The sequence below is a fragment of the Aptenodytes patagonicus genome, chromosome 7, assembly GCF_965638725.1.
Source record: "Aptenodytes patagonicus chromosome 7, bAptPat1.pri.cur, whole genome shotgun sequence".
Classification (NCBI taxonomy): Eukaryota; Metazoa; Chordata; class Aves; order Sphenisciformes; family Spheniscidae; genus Aptenodytes; species Aptenodytes patagonicus.
The window spans coordinates 8770316-8788656 of NC_134955.1; the positions used below are offsets into that span (position 1 = coordinate 8770316).

At 38.1% G+C, this 18341-nt stretch overlaps 1 protein-coding gene across 1 annotated transcript in view; it reads left to right on the forward strand.

Moving 5' to 3' along the window:
• ELP4 (elongator acetyltransferase complex subunit 4) overlaps positions 1-13827 on the forward strand; it is a 159098-nt gene extending 145271 nt beyond the window's left edge. The window contains exon 10 of the mRNA XM_076343502.1: positions 13262-13827. Coding sequence (XP_076199617.1) covers positions 13262-13393 — 132 coding nt within the window. The 3' untranslated portion in view covers positions 13394-13827. The remainder of the gene's footprint in view (positions 1-13261) is intronic.
• Positions 13828-18341: the final 4514 nt, after the last annotated feature.

An 18341-nucleotide genomic window follows, 5' to 3' on the forward strand; every position in this document is an offset into this window, starting at 1 on the left:
AATGTTCAGCCCTCCCCCCCCCAGCTTCCAGATAAATAGTAGTGTTTATTTTAATCTCAATTACTCACAGAAGTCTTGCATTTAATGTGATACCAGTTTCTGTCATTCATATTTAATATATTTGTTTCTGTTTACACTGAGTCCTACTGTCTTAGATAGAGTCATTTAAAAAGGAATTAGCGTGACCTGTCTTTTAACCTTTCCCCAGCAACTTCTTATTCTGTGCTTAAACTTCCTTTAAAGCATTGGTTTGCCAAAGGGTAGTCAACCAATGCGATTTTTATAGGTTTTTTGTAAAAATATGCCACAGTATGTTTTCATACCAAAACAGGGTAAACCAACATCATGATACTAAATTACACTTAGGTGATTTCTGAAGTCTAAGATTATTTGGTAGTAATACTACAAAAGGCTTTGTTAGCTGGAATTTTAAACTGTAGCCCTCATGAGTCATGGGGGATTAGTACTGAAAATAAGAGATATTAAAATATGAATTATGTAATTTCTACATTCTCACGTGGGAACTGAACATACTTCTTATATCAGTGCCAGTTTTTAGGGTGAGAAGACAATGATAGCAGAAATACGGGTTTTTTTCTCTTCTGGCCTGGTTTTTGCCTTAGCATGGAGCATCTGACAGTGGCATTTACCATTGCAGAGCTGAAGTTTCTAGCTTGTGAAAAGCTGCAAACATAAACAAACTGGTCGTCTGTTTAGCAGCCTTGGTTTGTAAATGTGCAGAATTTTGTAAACCAGCAATACATTTATCTATCTAAATGATACTTGCTTTTAAAACAGAGATTAGTAATAATAGTTTGCACTTAAATAGCACTTTTTCATTTCTCTAGAACTGTTTTAAAGTGATTGAATAATTTGTGTTTCTCTACAGATAATAATCCTGCCAGGCAGACTCAGAAAATACCTGTAGCAAGGAAGAACTTGTCCATGCATGAAAAGCAAAATAAAAAAAAAAAAAAAAAAAAAAAGATAAAAAGCTCCAGAAAATTAGTCTGCTTCAAAAAGCTATTAAATTGTTCCTATCCCTGAAGCTTTACAAATGTGCTAATTGTTGTGTTCTGGTCATGTAATATGTTTCTGCACGAAGGCGCTTTCCTGTTGCCGAAGCCCTTGTGCCGTCTGGGGGAGGGACTGGCGGGCTGTGTAACATGGGGTAATGAATCTTCCCTTTGGGCAGCGTGTGCTTCAGGTCTGAACGCCCAGAAATGCTTCACAGATGTGCTGGGCTGCCTAGCAATGGAAATTTTCTAATTCTAGCTGACCTAAAAAAGTAAATAGACTGCTGAGCATAGGGCTACTCCCAGTATAAAACAACAATACCCCCCCCCAGCTAGCATTTCCATTTTGCCCCCTACACGCTCCTTCTTCATAACCAGCAACTTGCCAAACCTGTGACACTGGTCTCTTGAAACAGCGGCATTCAGGGACACACTGTATGGGTGGTTTGCATTGTGTAGTCGAATGTAAAACAATACAGCTCACACTGTCTCAGTGCTTTCTAGAGCAATACTGCGTGCGTTGGAGAGATTCTGTAGGTAGACACGTTGGCCATCATCAGTAACTCGTATGCAGTCATAAGTAATGTGTGCATTTGCATATATAGAGTTACATATTGTGTTTGTGTTTATACACACAACTTCTGAAACTGATGTGTAGGAGGAAATAAGCATAGTCAATGCATACAAAATCTAGAAAAACCTCTGAGGCAGCAGTGGGGCGGCTCACAGCTGGGCTGGTCCAGAGTCTCAGAGCAGCTCCGGTTTTCTCCTGTTCTTCTTAGGAAAGCACTTCATTAAACTCTAAATTTCATAGGATCTATAGAGACTAGCTACTTGAAATCAGTGGAAGCTTGTAGGCAATGTGTATTTTAGCAATGGCTGGCAGAACTGTTGAATTCAGAAGTCTGTCTGCATTTCTGTTGTCTCTCTTTTTTGACTTGGCAAATCAGGCATTGAAATGCACTTGTAACAGAGACTTGCCAGTGCGAGTTACCTGTCTTGGAGCATACCTTTCTGTGAAGTGTTGAAATCTATCTGGACAATTTTATCAAGTGGCAAAACACATTTTATCAGTTATTTGTGTAGTTGCATACCCTGAGATAAAATGGTGTTTTTTAAATGGGTGTATTAATGAGTTTTCTGAAATGTAACAAAATATTTAAACTGAGACAGAAGCTTGATAGATTACAGTAAACTTTAACAGACAGCTTTGGATGTGAACTCAAATAATTGATTAGTTTTCCAACTTAGCTGAAATTGTAGAGGGTGACAGTAACATTGCAATATGTTGGACCTCCTAGAACAGATGCTTCTGTCTCTGAATGCTATTTCTCCCTCCTCCTCACTTACATAGCTTCTGTTTGTACACACAGTGTCTTGAATACTCCTCAAGCTTCCCAGTAGAGAGACCTAAGTTGTTGTAGAGCAGCATGGGCATCGCCAGCAACTCTGGAACATTTCCAGTGAGCCATCTGTGGTTTGATACAAAATCCATACTTTGTGGCATGTTGCAATGTCATTCAAAGAAAGAGGAGATATAGTGGAGGCACTGACTCAATGAGAAGCTTCGTATAGTTGTAGGACTGAATTCCTCTCCTTGACCTTTTACTCTCCAAGTTAAGAATTTAGTTTAAACTAGTCATCCAGGTTTCCTGAATAATCAGCAGAGATGGGCAAGCACTTGCAAGGATGATTCATCTCATCCTAAGTATATAACATGGGTTAGACTGAATGGCTGACTTGTAGACAGCTGCAATTAGGTTGAATGAATCCATCAGGGAAGAGAATGTGACATTAACATTAGCGTCCATCCGGACTATCCTGAGAGCCCTAGAATTACTAAGACTTACATCATGGGTCCCACACTCCTCTTACGTAAGCCCAGGGAGGAGAAATTCGGCAAAAAGAACAGATCTACAGGAGCAATGTTAGTCTGCTTGCTTTGGATATAGATGATACCTTCAGACTCATGAACTACTGTTTGAATTTAGAACAGTATTTCCCTTCAGCTTTTAGGCAACGTATTCCAATCTCAGCTATAACACGCCCAGATAATATATCTCCTTCTGCCCTCCATCCTCCAGCCTTCCCTTTCTTCACTCCATCTTCTCTTCAGCCCTTTGTCACTTAATTTCTTCCCTGTTCTCTTCCACTTGCCTTTCTATGCAGGGTACTCTTTCTCATAGAACTTTTTTTTCATTGGAAGGGAAAAAAAGCTTTCACATTAATACAGTATTTATATATCATGACATTTTTAATTATTCCTGGATATTTTAACTTTCACTTCTTCCTTTTTACCCATTTTGTGTATTCAGACTGTAAACTCTTCAGGACAGAGACAGTCTTTCAATATGTGCTTGATAAGAGCTGGATCAGTAAGTATTACAATAGTATGCTATGTAAATATTTAGTACAGTTCTGGTTGTAAGATTACCGTGTATTTCTCTGAATTTTGGATCAGACGAGCAGTTGAACAGCTGTAGTCCCTGGATGGTCTATAACCATCACTGATTAATCCAGCCCCCTTTATAACATGGGGAGCTTCTTTATTATGCAGAGACTACAGTTATAATATGAAGTGGGTCTGTTACTTGTACGTGTGATTTAGAGCACTCCGTGGTGCCAAACATTCAGCATTCTCAAGCGTCAGAGAAGGTAAATCTTCCTGATATTTTTATTTTTCCCTTGTGTCCCTTCACACGTAGCAAATCGTCTTTAACACGTTTTAGAGTTCTTCTTTGGAATGAAGGAGTTTGTTCAGACAATTGTCTGTTGTTTCCTTTCCTGTCACTGAAAAGTAGTGACTAATGCTGCACATACAAAAACCCACCTGTCTCTACTCACATGTTACTGGAACTTCTTCAGCCATCTGAAATCCTCTGGGGATTCGTTTTACACAAATGTACAGAATAGAATTTTATTGGTACAAATGATCTCTGAAAGATTTTCGCTTTGCAACAGCCAGTGTTTAAATAAACTGAGTTTTAAATTCAGACTCGGGAATTCAGATTTTAAGTACTTTGCATAGTTTTCTGGTCAGAGAACAGAAACAGTACCACGTGGCCCATCCAAACGAATCAGCACAGTTTGAATTGAATTCTCTTGGATATTATCATATCACTTCTGTAAAGTAGATACACTGGAAAGCTGCACTGAAGAGGCACATATTAAGATTCAGTGTTCTGAAACATAAAACAGCTTTTACAAAACTGATCACAAAAGGAAGTGGGTTTATTAATGGTTCTTAATTTTGCCAATTGTCTTTAAAGTCACTGTTTAAATAATCTCTTTGTAGTATTGGAAACCCACAACAAAACATTACTGTCCTGCAAATGAGGTGAAAGTGAGAATTATCTTAGTTTTATTTTACATTCTGTAAGTGATGGAAAATATGAGGTTTAGAATTGTGTTCAAGTATTTTAAGTACTATTAGCTATATATAAAAAATTATTTTCATATTAGCAACGTGTCCTTCAGCAGACAGACAGGGATATGTAGGTAGAAGTATATTTATCAGCTATTCTTAGTGGAAGCCTTCTCTCAACACCTGATGTTAACAATAATTAATTTTGACGGCTCAGATTATGCTTCAACTTAAAAAAAAGAAGTAGGAAATGCATATGGTAGATGTTCTTACTTTAACATGGGTTTATATAGTTGTGCTTAGTTATAAGTCAATCACAGTTACTTGAAAAGTAGAAAATTTTAGAATGTTCTTTTTAAAAGTCGTCTTTCGTCTTTATAATCAGTTTAGAAAATGTATTCATTGCTGTGATTTAAAAATGGTAATGTAGCATCTGTGAATGTAGCAGAACAAGAAGAAACTGAGTTCATGTCCATTATACAGAAAAGCAGTTACCAACTGGTTTGTCTCCTGTTTGTTAACATACCGAGAAAATTGTAATGCAAACAGGAATGTAAGAGATTCTTAGTAAATTAGTTTAAAAATAGTTTGCCTATAACTGCCCTAAATGCAGTTATGGGAGGATAGTTTGGCACCATTCTCTCCACAAGATAAATATTGTAGATTGTGAGACACTAGCTGTAACTAAATTTCAGGACTATCATATGATTTCTGCCTGACACGGGTCTAGGCCAGTTGGAATGACTTTTATAGTCCTTGCTGTGAGAGCTTATAGTGTCTTCAGTGGTAAAGGGCTTACTGTTTTGCCATTGAGAAGTGAACTTACATTAACTCAGAAGTATTTTTAGGTTTTGTGGCATTAATAAGAATTTTATATCTTTTCATAGTAGTATTGTCAGATTTGTATGTGAGTTGTTACAAAGGTATGTCGACATAAGTGATATGTCACTCCAGTAGACTACATATCATATAGAATATAATTCATTTCATCATAATACACATATCTGGTGTCTCTCAGTTGGCAAACTTGGCAAGGGAGAAGGCCAAAACTTATAGTCACCTCCATGTCAAATATTTGAACAAACTCTTCTCTCTAGAAGAAATTTCATTTCATACCTGCACATCTTTGTGTTTATATTAAGCCCAAAGGTAGTAATTTCGTTTTGCCAAGAAGACCAGTTAGTTACTGTGCTTGATGATGACCTGTTAAGAAAGCAGTAAAGTCATTGACTGGCAAGGCTAACATGCTCCTAAAATGTGTATCTCTTAAGGAGTTTGTAACCATTTGGTAGCTACCTCAGGTAGAAATGCAAGATGCGACCTGTGGGGACGTCGAGTAAACCTGTTCATTCGGGACCTCTTTTCACCACGTAAACAGACATATTGCAATGGCCTTGAAGCTGTGGCTCGGGGCACCGCAGAGAATCAGTGCCACGTGTTGCCATTGCATTGAAGGTATACACAATGTCCCTGGTGGGCTCAGCCACCACTATTAAATCCTTCCCCCGCTGTCCAAATAAGAAGAGCAGAGCAGGTTCAGTAAAGGTAACCAGGGTCAACCACCAGTCCTAGTGACTGCCAGACAGATCCATAGTTATGAGGCAAGTCCACTCTCAAGCTGAGGAGTCAGGGCAGCAGGTGAGGATCATACCTGGATCAGCAAGCTCCATGGTGGGGCCCTGGCACAGCAGTAGCACAGGAAAACGGCCAGGGCCTGAGCAGAGCACAGCTCCCCAGCAAAGCGGGGAGCACCTGGCAGGGCTTTGCCAGCTCCTTCTTGCACAGCTCTTTGTCATCTGGCAGCCCAGTTTCGGGGTGCACAGCTGCACTGTATCACAGCTGGCCACGAGCACTGGCAGCTAAAGCCTCCTGTTCGGGACAGTCTTCTTCACTGCAAAGGTAAAGAGACAGCTCAGTGGCTGCGGAGTAATTTGGCATCCCTCCTCGGAGTAATTTGGCTCCCTCTTTTTTTAAGATGTAAGTTGCTTGTTTTCATTTCCAAAGGCCTCCATGTCTTTTTCCCCAGCCTGCCTGTGAGATCTTATTCATTATCAAGAAATCTATTTCCAGTCAGGTAATGGTGACAATCACTTGACAGTTCAATAATTTTCAAGCAAGAAACGGGGTTCTTCACTCTAAAAGGAGGTTTTATACAGCTGTGTTACTAACCTCCTGCAGATTTCTCCTTAAAACCCACCTTTTTCATGATAGTTCCAAAAATGCTGAAGTCTTTTCTTAAGTACTATGATAATAGAAATAATTCCTAGTACTTATATATGAGGTAATAACAGAAAGACGTGAAAGGGAAAACATAATGCAAGGGGTGCATTATGGGTATCATAAGCAGAAGAGGAAACAGTAACAGGAACTCGGCCTCTGTACCACTGACTGTTCCTGTTCTCTCTTGTGTGGGCTTTATGGAGTGGCAAGAGTTCTGCTTCAAAGAGGAGTAAGTAGGATATAAAGCTCTCCAACTAGGAGTCTGCATCTTTCATTTTCCCAGCATTCCTAAAATTCTTCTCCCCACCCCCCTCTTCCCCCTAAACCAAATCCTTTCGGCTTTGGTGACTTCAGTCTTCATGGAGTTGTAGCAAATGGAACTAGAAGGGATCTAGAGAGGTCATTAACCCATCTCCCTGCCCCAAGGCAGGACTACAGCCGTAATAGACTAATAAGCAATTTTTTTGGTCAAAGATCCAAATAAATGGAATTGTAAAGATTTTTTTTTTTTAAAGTTTAAATTTTGGAAGTTTGAACTCAGTTGTTAAAGCTTCATGTAACTGTTAGCAGAGTCACAAGGTTAACTTCGGTAGAATTATTTTAATATATATCAAATTAAGAATAAATTCCCACCTCAACTCCCACCTCTTTTTTTATGAGATTCAATGATTCTGCATCACTCAGGTTATTACTTATTTGTTTGCTAAAAATATAATAATGATTTTGGAGTAATATGAAGAATTACTTTGAGTTTAGATTTTTGCCAATATATGTATATCTGCTTATCATATTGTTGCTATACATTTTTATACTTTTTATTGCTTAAAGCATTTTACAGAATATGTGATTTTAGTAGCCCTTAATTAATTTTATGAATTTTTGCTGTTTCTTGAATGTCCTCCACCTCAATTATTTCTGAGTGTTTTAGCCAGTGTAAAAACAATCTGTACAGACACACATTTCCTCAAATCTGAAAAGTAATTTTATGAACGGATTGGTGTTTATACTGCGTAGGTGTAATACTGGATTTCACTAGTTGCCTCCACAATGCGGTGCCAGTAGATTCCTCAGAAGAATATGTGTAACGTATGTGTATAGTTGTATAGTAATCAGTTCTTTAACATTATGTCTAGTAGTTAGCTCTTTGTTTAACCTGCCATTGGCAACTTAGGTTCAGTTTTATGATTTTTATTTTATTTTCAACCCCTTTTATAGTCAGTTAAAGCCTGCGTACTGTTTCTATGCATTTTGTAACTGAGGTACAATCAACATCAGGAGAGGTTGCTAGGAAAACTGCTGGTCAATCCTCTTAATACCAAAGAGAAAAAAAGTCTTTCTTACACTGGAAAGTCTGTTTTTTATAATAAATCTGTAAAACAATCCCCTTGATACAATAAGCTACACTGACAAAAGCACTTGCGAGTATTTTTGTCTACTAGGGATGTTGTTGGTTTAAAAAAAAAATAAATAGCACCCCAACCAAATGTACCAGCCCACCAGAAGTTCCTAGAATAGCCATGACTTGGATCTTTACATCCCAGTCTTACAAGGCAGACCAGTATCAGAAAACCACCAGTGCTGTATTTGGTCCTCGGTGCTGGGACTGGACTAACTGATTGCTCCGTGTCTCTTCTGGCCTGTCATCTTACATATTCTTATCTTCCACTTCTACTTTGTTTTTTTTCCCACTGAGAACGAATAAAGTAATTAGAAGTTTTCTTCAAGCAGAGGGAGGAGCAGAGGCAAAGTATGTAATGAGTTTTGTCTGAACTGTTTTCCTTTCATAATGCATGCCCTACAGCTGTGTGCTTAGCTGGGTTCAGTGTAATTGTTCCTATCACCGCAAAGCCGTCGGGACCTGCCGGAAACAGAGCAGGCGGGAAGCACCAGCACTCGCATCATGTCCCTTCCCTAGCTGTGCCTTGTACAGTAAGTAATAGCCTTCTTCCATAGCCAGTTGTTTCTTAATCCAGTGAATGAAGCTTAGAGTCTGATTCTGAAGATCCTAATTTTAAACCTTTCTGACAGCCTGCATGGGTGAAAATAGTGTGCGATCATGTAATTAAACACACTATAATAATGCAGATACACAATTAACTTTGCACAAAGGAAGTTTACTCCAGCATTCCCTAGTTTTTACACTGACAAACTACCTTTCTTTGATACAGGCTTTAAGAAGTTATCACAAGGAGGGCGATTATAGGATCCTGTTTTCACTTGCATATTTACTTTTGCCAGACTATGACTATTTTGCCTTAAAATATTGTTGCCCTGCCAGCTTGCTGAAGGCTACAGGAAGTTTTGTGTTTATCCACATGCTGGAATATTTTAGTGAAAACCTTCAATTATTTAAAAGAACAAATGAAAATATGCAATTTTCTGTCGGGCATTTATGCCAGGGATGTGTTTTTGCTGTCCTGTGAAAATCCATCCTTGTTTGGGCCAGGCACACTCAGTACTGCGTGTTCAGCTTGACCCTTTTCCAGGGATGTACCTGCTTTTTGGACCGGGAGGTGAGCCGGTGCCTGTTCCCACACTCTGGGCAGGGGGCACCAGGGCAGAGGAGAGGGGCAGGGGCAGGAAGGGGGGACAGAGCGCAGTGCCAGCAGGACAAAGAAGGCAGATCAAGAGCAACAGGTGGGAAGAGGAGGAGGACAAAATAGGGGATGAGGAGGGCAAGGGGCTGAGGCATGGAAGGGTGTCCTGGCACTGAATTTGGACCTAGGCATGGGAGCAGGGAATGGAGTATGGGCATAAATGGGCAAGAGAAACCCAGGACTGGCAGGAGCAGGAATGAAGAGCTTGGAAGCAGAAAGCTGAGACTGGCTGAGGCAGAGCCTGGGGAGTGCAGATAACCGGAGAAGGGGCATTTTTGTCATGAAGACCAGTTGCAGGATGAGAGGCCTGGGCAATGAGGACTGGGATTGCCAATGTGAGCAAAATCAGCCTGATTCTTAGCAGACTGATAAGAGAAAGACAGATTGAAAGGGATGGAGGTCACAGCCTCAGAAATAGCAGAGAAGTCTGTCCACCAGAAAACATTTTGTCCTAAACTGGGACTTTAAATGTGATTGTTTCTCTGTGGTCAGCAAATATCTGTGAAAATGTCTGATCGTTCTGTAATGCTGGTGTTCAAAAAGGATCACAGCCTATTCATGCTATCACTTACTGCCTTAGTTGAAGTGACCGCAATGTCCCTATTAGTGCCAAAAATAAAGGCCTGTTGTTTAACCTGTGGATGTCTGTGTAATGCCGTGCGATGAGTTTCCAGTTTGTTTGTCGTTTAACATCTAGAATATTTTTTAATGGTGTTAAAATATTTAATAGCATTAAAATTTGCAGCCCTGTTTACATTTTTAAGCTGCGCACAGAAAATATAAGGAATGATATTTTGAAATGCCTATTCAGGCTTTATTCAGAGGTATCATGTGTATGTGCTGTAATTCAGATCTTAATGGCAGGATAGTATTCAGGTGTTTTCAGAGGACCCTAGTGTTGTTTATTGTTCAGAATACGTCTGATCTGAGGATGAATGTGGCATACGCAGTGAAATATGCTTCCTGGAGAACCAGCAATTTGTTGTAAAGTTTGAAAATTGGGATTGCAGAGAGGGCAAAGATTGCAGGAGGGATGGTCTCGTAATTAAGACGATTGAAGGATATCATGGAAGATATGATGTGTCTCTGCCTATACCACTGAGCTTCTGTGTGATCATGTCACTTCAACCCAGCATTTTTCTTTCTGTACTCTTATTTTGTGTCTCTCGCTTTCTGAGTGCCTGACTTGGGGTTCTTGAAGAAATACTAAGCACTCACAGCTGCAAATGAAGCTAGCATTTGGTCATGTGAAATGCTGTACAATGCTAAACATTCTGGAAAAGCAAGTCCTAAATGCCTCAGATTGTGTTTCTGAAATTAGTAGATACCTTTTGCCATGTGTTTTATGTGCCTCAATTCCCTATCCATAAAATGGAGGTAACTTTGCTGCCTTATCTCATAAGAATATTAGGAAAATAACACAGTTGGCATTTGTGAAGCATTCAAGTGCTATATACTGACATGTGCTATTGAAAAGCCATTCTGTCTTTGGAACAAGGTTTGAATAGTGTACAATAAATACGTCAGAAAAGTTCAGAGTAAACAGTGACAAGAAAACAAAATACTGAATAGCCAGTCACTAAATGAGCAGTGTGCATCCTCTTCCCTGAATAAGGTGGGGAAAGAAGAGTATATGTGTGTATAATGAAACACTGTGTCATAACAAATACATCTGTAAAAGCCTAATTCAGCCCCACCATCCAATCTGAGGATCTTTAGTTTTTACTTGTCCTATCTGAGTCTTTGCAAATGTATATTCTTCTATCTATTTTCTGTTTATAATATATATTAGCGAACAAACACAGCATTGGCTAAGAGGCTGTATAAATATCAAATATTTTTTTTCATTTGACCACGCTTTAAGTCCAGGCCAGTGTGGCAGGGTTTACGGTTGTTCCCTATCAGTGATATTAGTTAGTCCCTGCATAAGATGAGTTTGTTGAGTCTCGGTTCTGTTTGCTCTTCATCACCTTGCTCTGAATCCATTTGGCAGACTTGGCAAAAGGGTCAGTAATTGCAGGAGGAAGACAGCAGTACTGCATTTCCCCTAGAGGAAGCCGCTTCTCCCGCTCCCCAGTGAGGGCAGAGAGATGCTAACAGTGAATGGAAGGTTAGATTAGTTCACTTATCTCTCCGCCTCCCACACACCAGATAGCCTGTACCCTGCTAGCAGAGTACTGTACACTTTTTTGGAAAGAAAATGTGACTGAAAGATTTACCAAGTGCTCCCCTGCACTTCCCGGCTTTTCCTCGTCCTTCGTTTTCCAGTGATTACAGCCCCCCTCATACAATCCAAGTTGTACATTGGCTCTTTCCTAGCAAACGTTTTTCTCAGCAGACAAACAAGATACGCACATGCCCTAGTTTATATTGTGTTGATGTAGAAATGAGGCATCATGGACCACAGTTCACATCCACAGCCGTGCTTAACCTTCTTAGGGATAAGGGAAGAACTGTAAGTGAAGGATACCATACCACGGCACCGATTTTAATACAGTGAAACGTAAAAGCTGCATAGTTACTAAAAGGTATATACGGGAGGTGGGTTTTGATACATAAATTGTGCTTCATAGGCAAAGTGCTACAAATAAATACACACATTTCTCCTATTTCAACACTGAGGTATGTCATCTCACCCTGGGCACAGGCTTTGCTACTCCACGTGCGTTACTTTATGCATTTCCTTCCCTTGGAGAAGACAACAACCCAGCACGCGTTGTTCTCCCTGCGCCACCCACAACCAAGAGTGGCCGGTGGTAGGAAGCACTTTGGAGCACCTCTCAGGTTATGTCTAATTGCACAATCTCAAAGCAAGCAATGAATTGAACAGTCAGCCCACTGTAAATACAGATATTTCTTACGCTTTTTAATTGAATTCTTATCCTATGAGTTACAAAGGTATTGAATAAAAGGCAGCTGTATTTACGTGTTGTGAGAAAAGCAAAAACATAGCAAAAGCAGAGAATAATGATAGTCTGCACAGCCTCCTAATGTAGTTTTGCAGCCATTACCGTTATCCTGTTCCCTTCAGAAGTGTGTGCATCTTAAAGGAAGAGCCACACAGCTTAGCCTTTGCCTACTAAATCTTTCAAGAAATATGCTCCTTCCATGATGCCAGTTTCATAAATTATTGCACTGTGTAGAAGATGCTCAGCTGTCTCATCTGACCAGCTTTCGGTACCTCACTGTCCAAAAGCGAGCCGGTAATTAACCAAGTAAAGCCTCAGTTTTACATTAATTTTCACCTTACTTTACAAAAGCTAAATGGTAATGTCATGTCTTTTATATATCTCCAGTGTAAAAGATCCTCAGGGGGAGAGTTGAAATATTTTTGTCATAGTTGAAAAATAAGGTTTATTATGCAAGGACTGTGTGCTTGTGGACAACTGTCTAACCTGTGTCTCAGTTTCCTCATCCGTAAAATGGACGTAATGTTCCTACAACTCACAAGGGATGGCAAGGTTTGATTAGCATATGTGATTGCCTTATACAAATGCAGCTACTATCACTGCTTGTTTTTATTAACAACTATCAGTAGAATATGAAGAAGAAATGTTTAGCAGAATAGTGCTGCAACCAGGGTGAGTCCTCTCCATCTTTTGACCATCACATCATTTATTTTCAGACTCTGCCACAAAGTATGCATGTTTGAAATAAAACTATACTTATATTGTAATGCCGTAGAAGTCAAAGGATTTGATGTAGGGGTTGACATACAGGCAAAACACTTGTTTTTAAAGGAAAAATGCCCATAGATATAATTAAATACCTTGACCAAATTTGGATTTTGTTTAGAAAATTTTCATGAGGAAAAAATCTATTGCAATTTACAGAATCCAATATATTGAAAACATACAAAACTGTTTCCAGGTCAGCCTAAAAGAGTGTCTGGGAAGTGTTTTATTTGTGTGAGTAAACATTGATCGGTCAGGAAAAAGGCTGCACTTTGAAATATGCTATGGAAAATAAATTCTACTGCAATTATTCTTCTTTTTTCTTCCCTGTTTTTCCCTCTCTCTCCCCGTCTCTCTCTCCCTCTCCCTCCTGAAAATCTCCTGCCACAGCGACTGCATTTGCCTCCAGACTTGTCAGACACAGTGAGCCGCGCAAGCAAACAGGATCTGGCAGAATCCGCCAAACTGCTGAGCTCAGGATGTGGTGCTATGGCCATCGGCAAGAAGCACCTGGACTTCTAGTGATTTCTACTTAGCAGTTTCACTCAGTTTTATATGACACTCTAATTATGAGTGCTAATGACTTATATAAATATTTTTCTTAATGATTTGACCCAGCAGTCTTTAAAAATACATGTTATCATATGGTGCCCTTTTTTTTTTTTTTTTTTTTGTTCTGGTTTCTTTGTACTAATTTTGGGCTTGTTTGGATTTTGCTTTTTGTTAAAGCTTCTGTTATGTTGGATCCTGCCATTGTTCTGCTCGACTGGAAACATACAGTATTTTGTTCCTTTCTTTAAAATATGAAAATTACTCTTACCCTTTCATTTCTAGATGGTTTTTTACAATAAAAATACAGGGATATTTTTCCCAATGGAATTTTTATATACTTACATTTAATATTTTGTATGAATAATAAGTTAAGTTGGATGGTTTATTGAAATAAAGGAATGAAACTAAGCAATTCATTGTCACGTGTTATTCTGAAAGCAAACTAACAGTTACAGTTTTAAAAACATTAATTTTTGTAATTGAAATACCATTCTTAAATTTAAGGAAATATTTACATTAGTTTATTAAATATGTAATAATAAATTTAAAATATATAAGATAGTTTTTATTCTAATATGCCAGTAATTAAGAATGGTTGTTTTTTTAATCAGAATATATTATAGATCATTACTTTGCCTTGTGGCTTACTACATGCATTAAAATGCACTTGAATGGAATTTACTAACCATAGGGAAAAGAATTGATTTCCTTATGTAGTTCAAAACGGTAATCCTAAACAATTGAAGTCAGCACTATGAAATTATGTCAACAGACATAATTCAAGATTGAAATTCAAACCGACAGCTACATTAATGCTAGAAAACCAGAAGAGTGCATTTGAGCTCGGGGAAGGGTATCACAGCATGCTGGTCTAAAGCAGGGCAGAATATACAAGTAATTCAGGCTTCCATACCCTCAGATACACAATTCGTGAACTTCTAGCTATTTCGTATGTACCTCTGCGTATCAAACGAAAGAACGGTACAGCAAAGCTGACCTGTAAATTAAAGTGGTTTGCATTCTTTCTTCTGAGGCTGACTTCCATTTTGAAAGGTAATATCTTCTTCTCCACAGAACTTCCAAGCCACCCAGCTGTAAGATTGCATTACAGTTTCAAAATTTAGTCTTTATAATAGTGTATTACATGGCTGGAGTGAAATTGACTCTTCTAAGAACGTGTTAATAGGATGCAATAATGGTAACTTATTTTGATGGGTTTGGAATCAAGAGTTGGTTAAGTGGTTTGCTTTTTTTTTCTGCAATCCAGGTTCTACTTTATTTTTTTCTTGACAACGCTGTGTAAAACAAAGACATAGCTTTTAAAACTGTCTAACTAATATGATGAATGTCAATCACTTAAAAAAATCCACTGTAGCATAAACACATACTGTATACAGCTTTTATTCTGAATTAGAATAATTGAATCAATGACAGTGATTTGCCAGGATGTCAAATCTATCCATCATATCCTGTCACTACCAGTTTATTTTTTGTGATCAAAATCAAAAAGACTACTATTTTGTCATCAGCTATTTCATTAGTAGTAACAATCAGGTTTTCTCTTCTATATTTTTTAGATATGCCTGTTACATTTTTTATTTCTAAAGACACAAATCCTTTTTAAACCTTTTCAAAATAAAGTTTCAGAACCGAACTGTCAGTTTAATAAAGCAAAAAGACATCTACTTTCCTATGCCAATATATTTAAAATATTATCATTGATGTCTCAAACATTTTTTCTCCTTTTGTGTTTTGTGTAACACTGAATGGAAGTTCTCATTAGATACTTAATTGTGCCTTTTGAAAGCATGAAACAATTTAAATACTTAGGCTAAAGTGATTTTTAACAAAGGTGAAGTTTTACATAGTATGTCTTTTTAATGTAAATAACACAAAACACGGTATTTCTTTGTGAAATATAAAGTCACAAGACATAAATTGCTGCCAACGTACTTAAATAGGTCATTGACTTAACATACAGGAGAGAAAATACCATGAAAGTCACAGTCGATTTCTAGTTAACATATTAACTGAAAATTGTTAGGGAGTAGCATGTGTATTCTACGTATGTATATGTGTATATGTGTGTGCTATGCATTTATAAGACTTCAATTTCAAAAACTTCAGTAGGTTAATATTAAAGCTGACAAATATTTTGAATAATAAAGGGAACTCCTTCTGCAAATCTGGATTAATTTTTTTTTCTGAGTCACTAAACATGCTTTGTAAAATAAGTGTTAGAGTATACAGATGTACAGTGTTGTTTACCTAAGGCAAAAACATGGAGCAAAATTTCGCTTTTTTCCTTCCAAAATACCGTATCAGTTACAGCAACATATGACAGTGACTTGGCTAATCCAGTAAACTGGTAAGTGAAATAAGGCTATGTATGTGCTACCTGATAGTATGTAGATATATAGTAGATACAGCGTAGATTTCATTTACTGCACCAAAAGCAATTTTGACTTGGGAAGCAGGAGGTGTTTACATGGTGGTTTTTTGTGAATTTTCCCCATAACGACTCCGTGACTGTCAAGCTTCTGTGTACAAAACATCCTTCGGTTCTTTCTTCTCTTGATTTGAAAACAAATATTTAACTAAGGGGTGCAGCTCAGGTAATCGAAGAATGGGTGCAGCCTCTTTTAACAGGCTGTTGCAATGTGTTACCAGCTTCTTTTTGCATCTTCAGAGCCCCCTTGTTGGCCTGGATGGAAAATCTGTGCGATCCTTACTTGTGTTCAGAGGGCTCTTTTCCGCAGAGACTGCGGTATGAGGTTTTTTTGTTTGTTGCGATTTTTTAAGCAGAACTTCCTACTTTTTAGCAGACTACAAACTGAAACCACCAAACTCAGCTGGGAAACAATAGATTCATCCCAGAGAAGACGTTCCCAATTCAGTACGAGAACCTGATCTTTACAGAATTGTGACACACAGTCAAGAAAGCAGTAATGAAATTTAAAACGTTGTGTCTTTAATATGTCAAATAAGAATTCTTTCTATAATTTCTGTTGTGTTGAGGTTTTCAAGATATAAGTATTTGGAACATGAGACGAATATTATGATAGATTAAGTCTTTTTCTATGTCTGTAAAGAAATTTCAAAAGCAATTTCAAGGATGCAACTGAATTCAATTCTCTGTTAACAGTAGCTACAAGCATCTAAAAATGGGCATTCAGCTGCTTCAGATTTGATACATATGGTAGTACGCCACTGGTTTCATCTTTAAATTTAATATTGTATTAATTAATAAAATAGTGATGTTCCAAACACAGCTTTTGGAAAAGTGCAAAAGTCTAACTTATAAAAATCCTTTACTAGGCCAATATTGGAAAGTGAGCTATTAATCAAGTTTCTCTGAAACCACAACGTTGTAACACATCCCTTTAAAAATGTATGTATATTACAAGTATTACACAGAAACACATACACACGCACACATATTAAACCAGTGTTTCTCCAGCATCATATATTAGAAATTTAATAAAGTGTTCTGCTTCTTTTGCCTGTGCTGGAGAAACGTTGTCCATAACTACAGAGCACAACAGAAATAGGAAAGAAGATGCTTTTATGCCTTTTAAGAGGTGGTGGAAGCAAGTACTATCCCCCATGGCATCTCTTGGGGTTTTTCGTTTCTCTTGTGAGCTACCTGAGTGCAAGGAAGGCCTACATTTCTTTTTTTAATCACATTGAGCACATGATGGTGCTTATTCAATAATAAATGTACCTGTGTAGAAAAAGAATGAAAGTGAATCCTCTTCATCTTAAGAAAAAAAGGCAACTCGAATGGAGAAAAAAAAAAGAAAAAAATCCACCACAAATTTTTTCAGTTTCTAGTCTAATATAAGCAAATGTTAGGCTCATTTTTATTTTTTCCAACAATGGTTCATTACTATAGTGGATGCCTACATCTGTATTTCAGCATCTGAATGGATAGACAGATTTTCAGGAGTGTTGAGCATCAAGCATCCCGGAGCATCTGCTGAAAACTTGGCTGCTTATTTAAACTTCACCTTTAAACAATTTTGAAAGTTATTAGGGACATCGAACTAATTTGCAGACCTTTTTTCATATCAAAATGAAGACATCTTTTTTGCTTTCTGTATTTTTTTGCACATGGATTTTCTGGTGCTGTAGAGCTTAATCTAAAAAAATCTTCCAGAGGAGTCAGTGATGATTTAGACCAGGAGCAAACTGGTGGGATTAGGTCCAGTGGATCTTTTTTAAAATGTTAGGAGATCTAGAGAATTTATAGCTGTATATTCCTCTATAAAAAAAAATGTATTTTAATGTCTTCTGGGATTGAAAGTAAATGTTAAATCCAAAATGTAGCAAGAATCAAAAAAGAGGTCTTCACGCTATGCTGGCAGAGTTTGAGTCTGAACATTCACGCCCTCAGAATACTCCCAGCGCTTACGACATCAGAGGCATTCTCTTAAAAAGTCTTGAAAAAGGCAAATTTTGGTGCACTTTCAGCTACATTTTTGGAGTCAGGTTGGAGCAAACTGCACTAAAGAAAGCTCTTGCTGAAATTTCATGGGGCTAGACTTACGGAAGAACAGAAATGAGGTATGAGTTGGGTTTAGATATGAAATCAAGAAATTTTCAGTGCCAATATTTTGGGAAAGCATATTGTGCAGAGAAGAAGCTGCAAACTTGTTTAAAATGTGTTGCTTGAGTGAGACTTTTCTGCAGTTCTTAGTATCTGTTTATTTATATTATCGAAGTATCTCAGAGCTACTACGCATAGGCCAGGACTGTTTTGTGCAGGGCATCATTCTTGGCGTGGGACTTGCGCCACTGCAAAACAAATTTGCCTTCCTGACCTATTTTAAATCAAAAGGACAGGGATCATTCTAGCAGGACTTGATGCCAGTTCTAGCCCCATCGTCTTCAGCTAGCAGCCATAGCTGGAAACTGC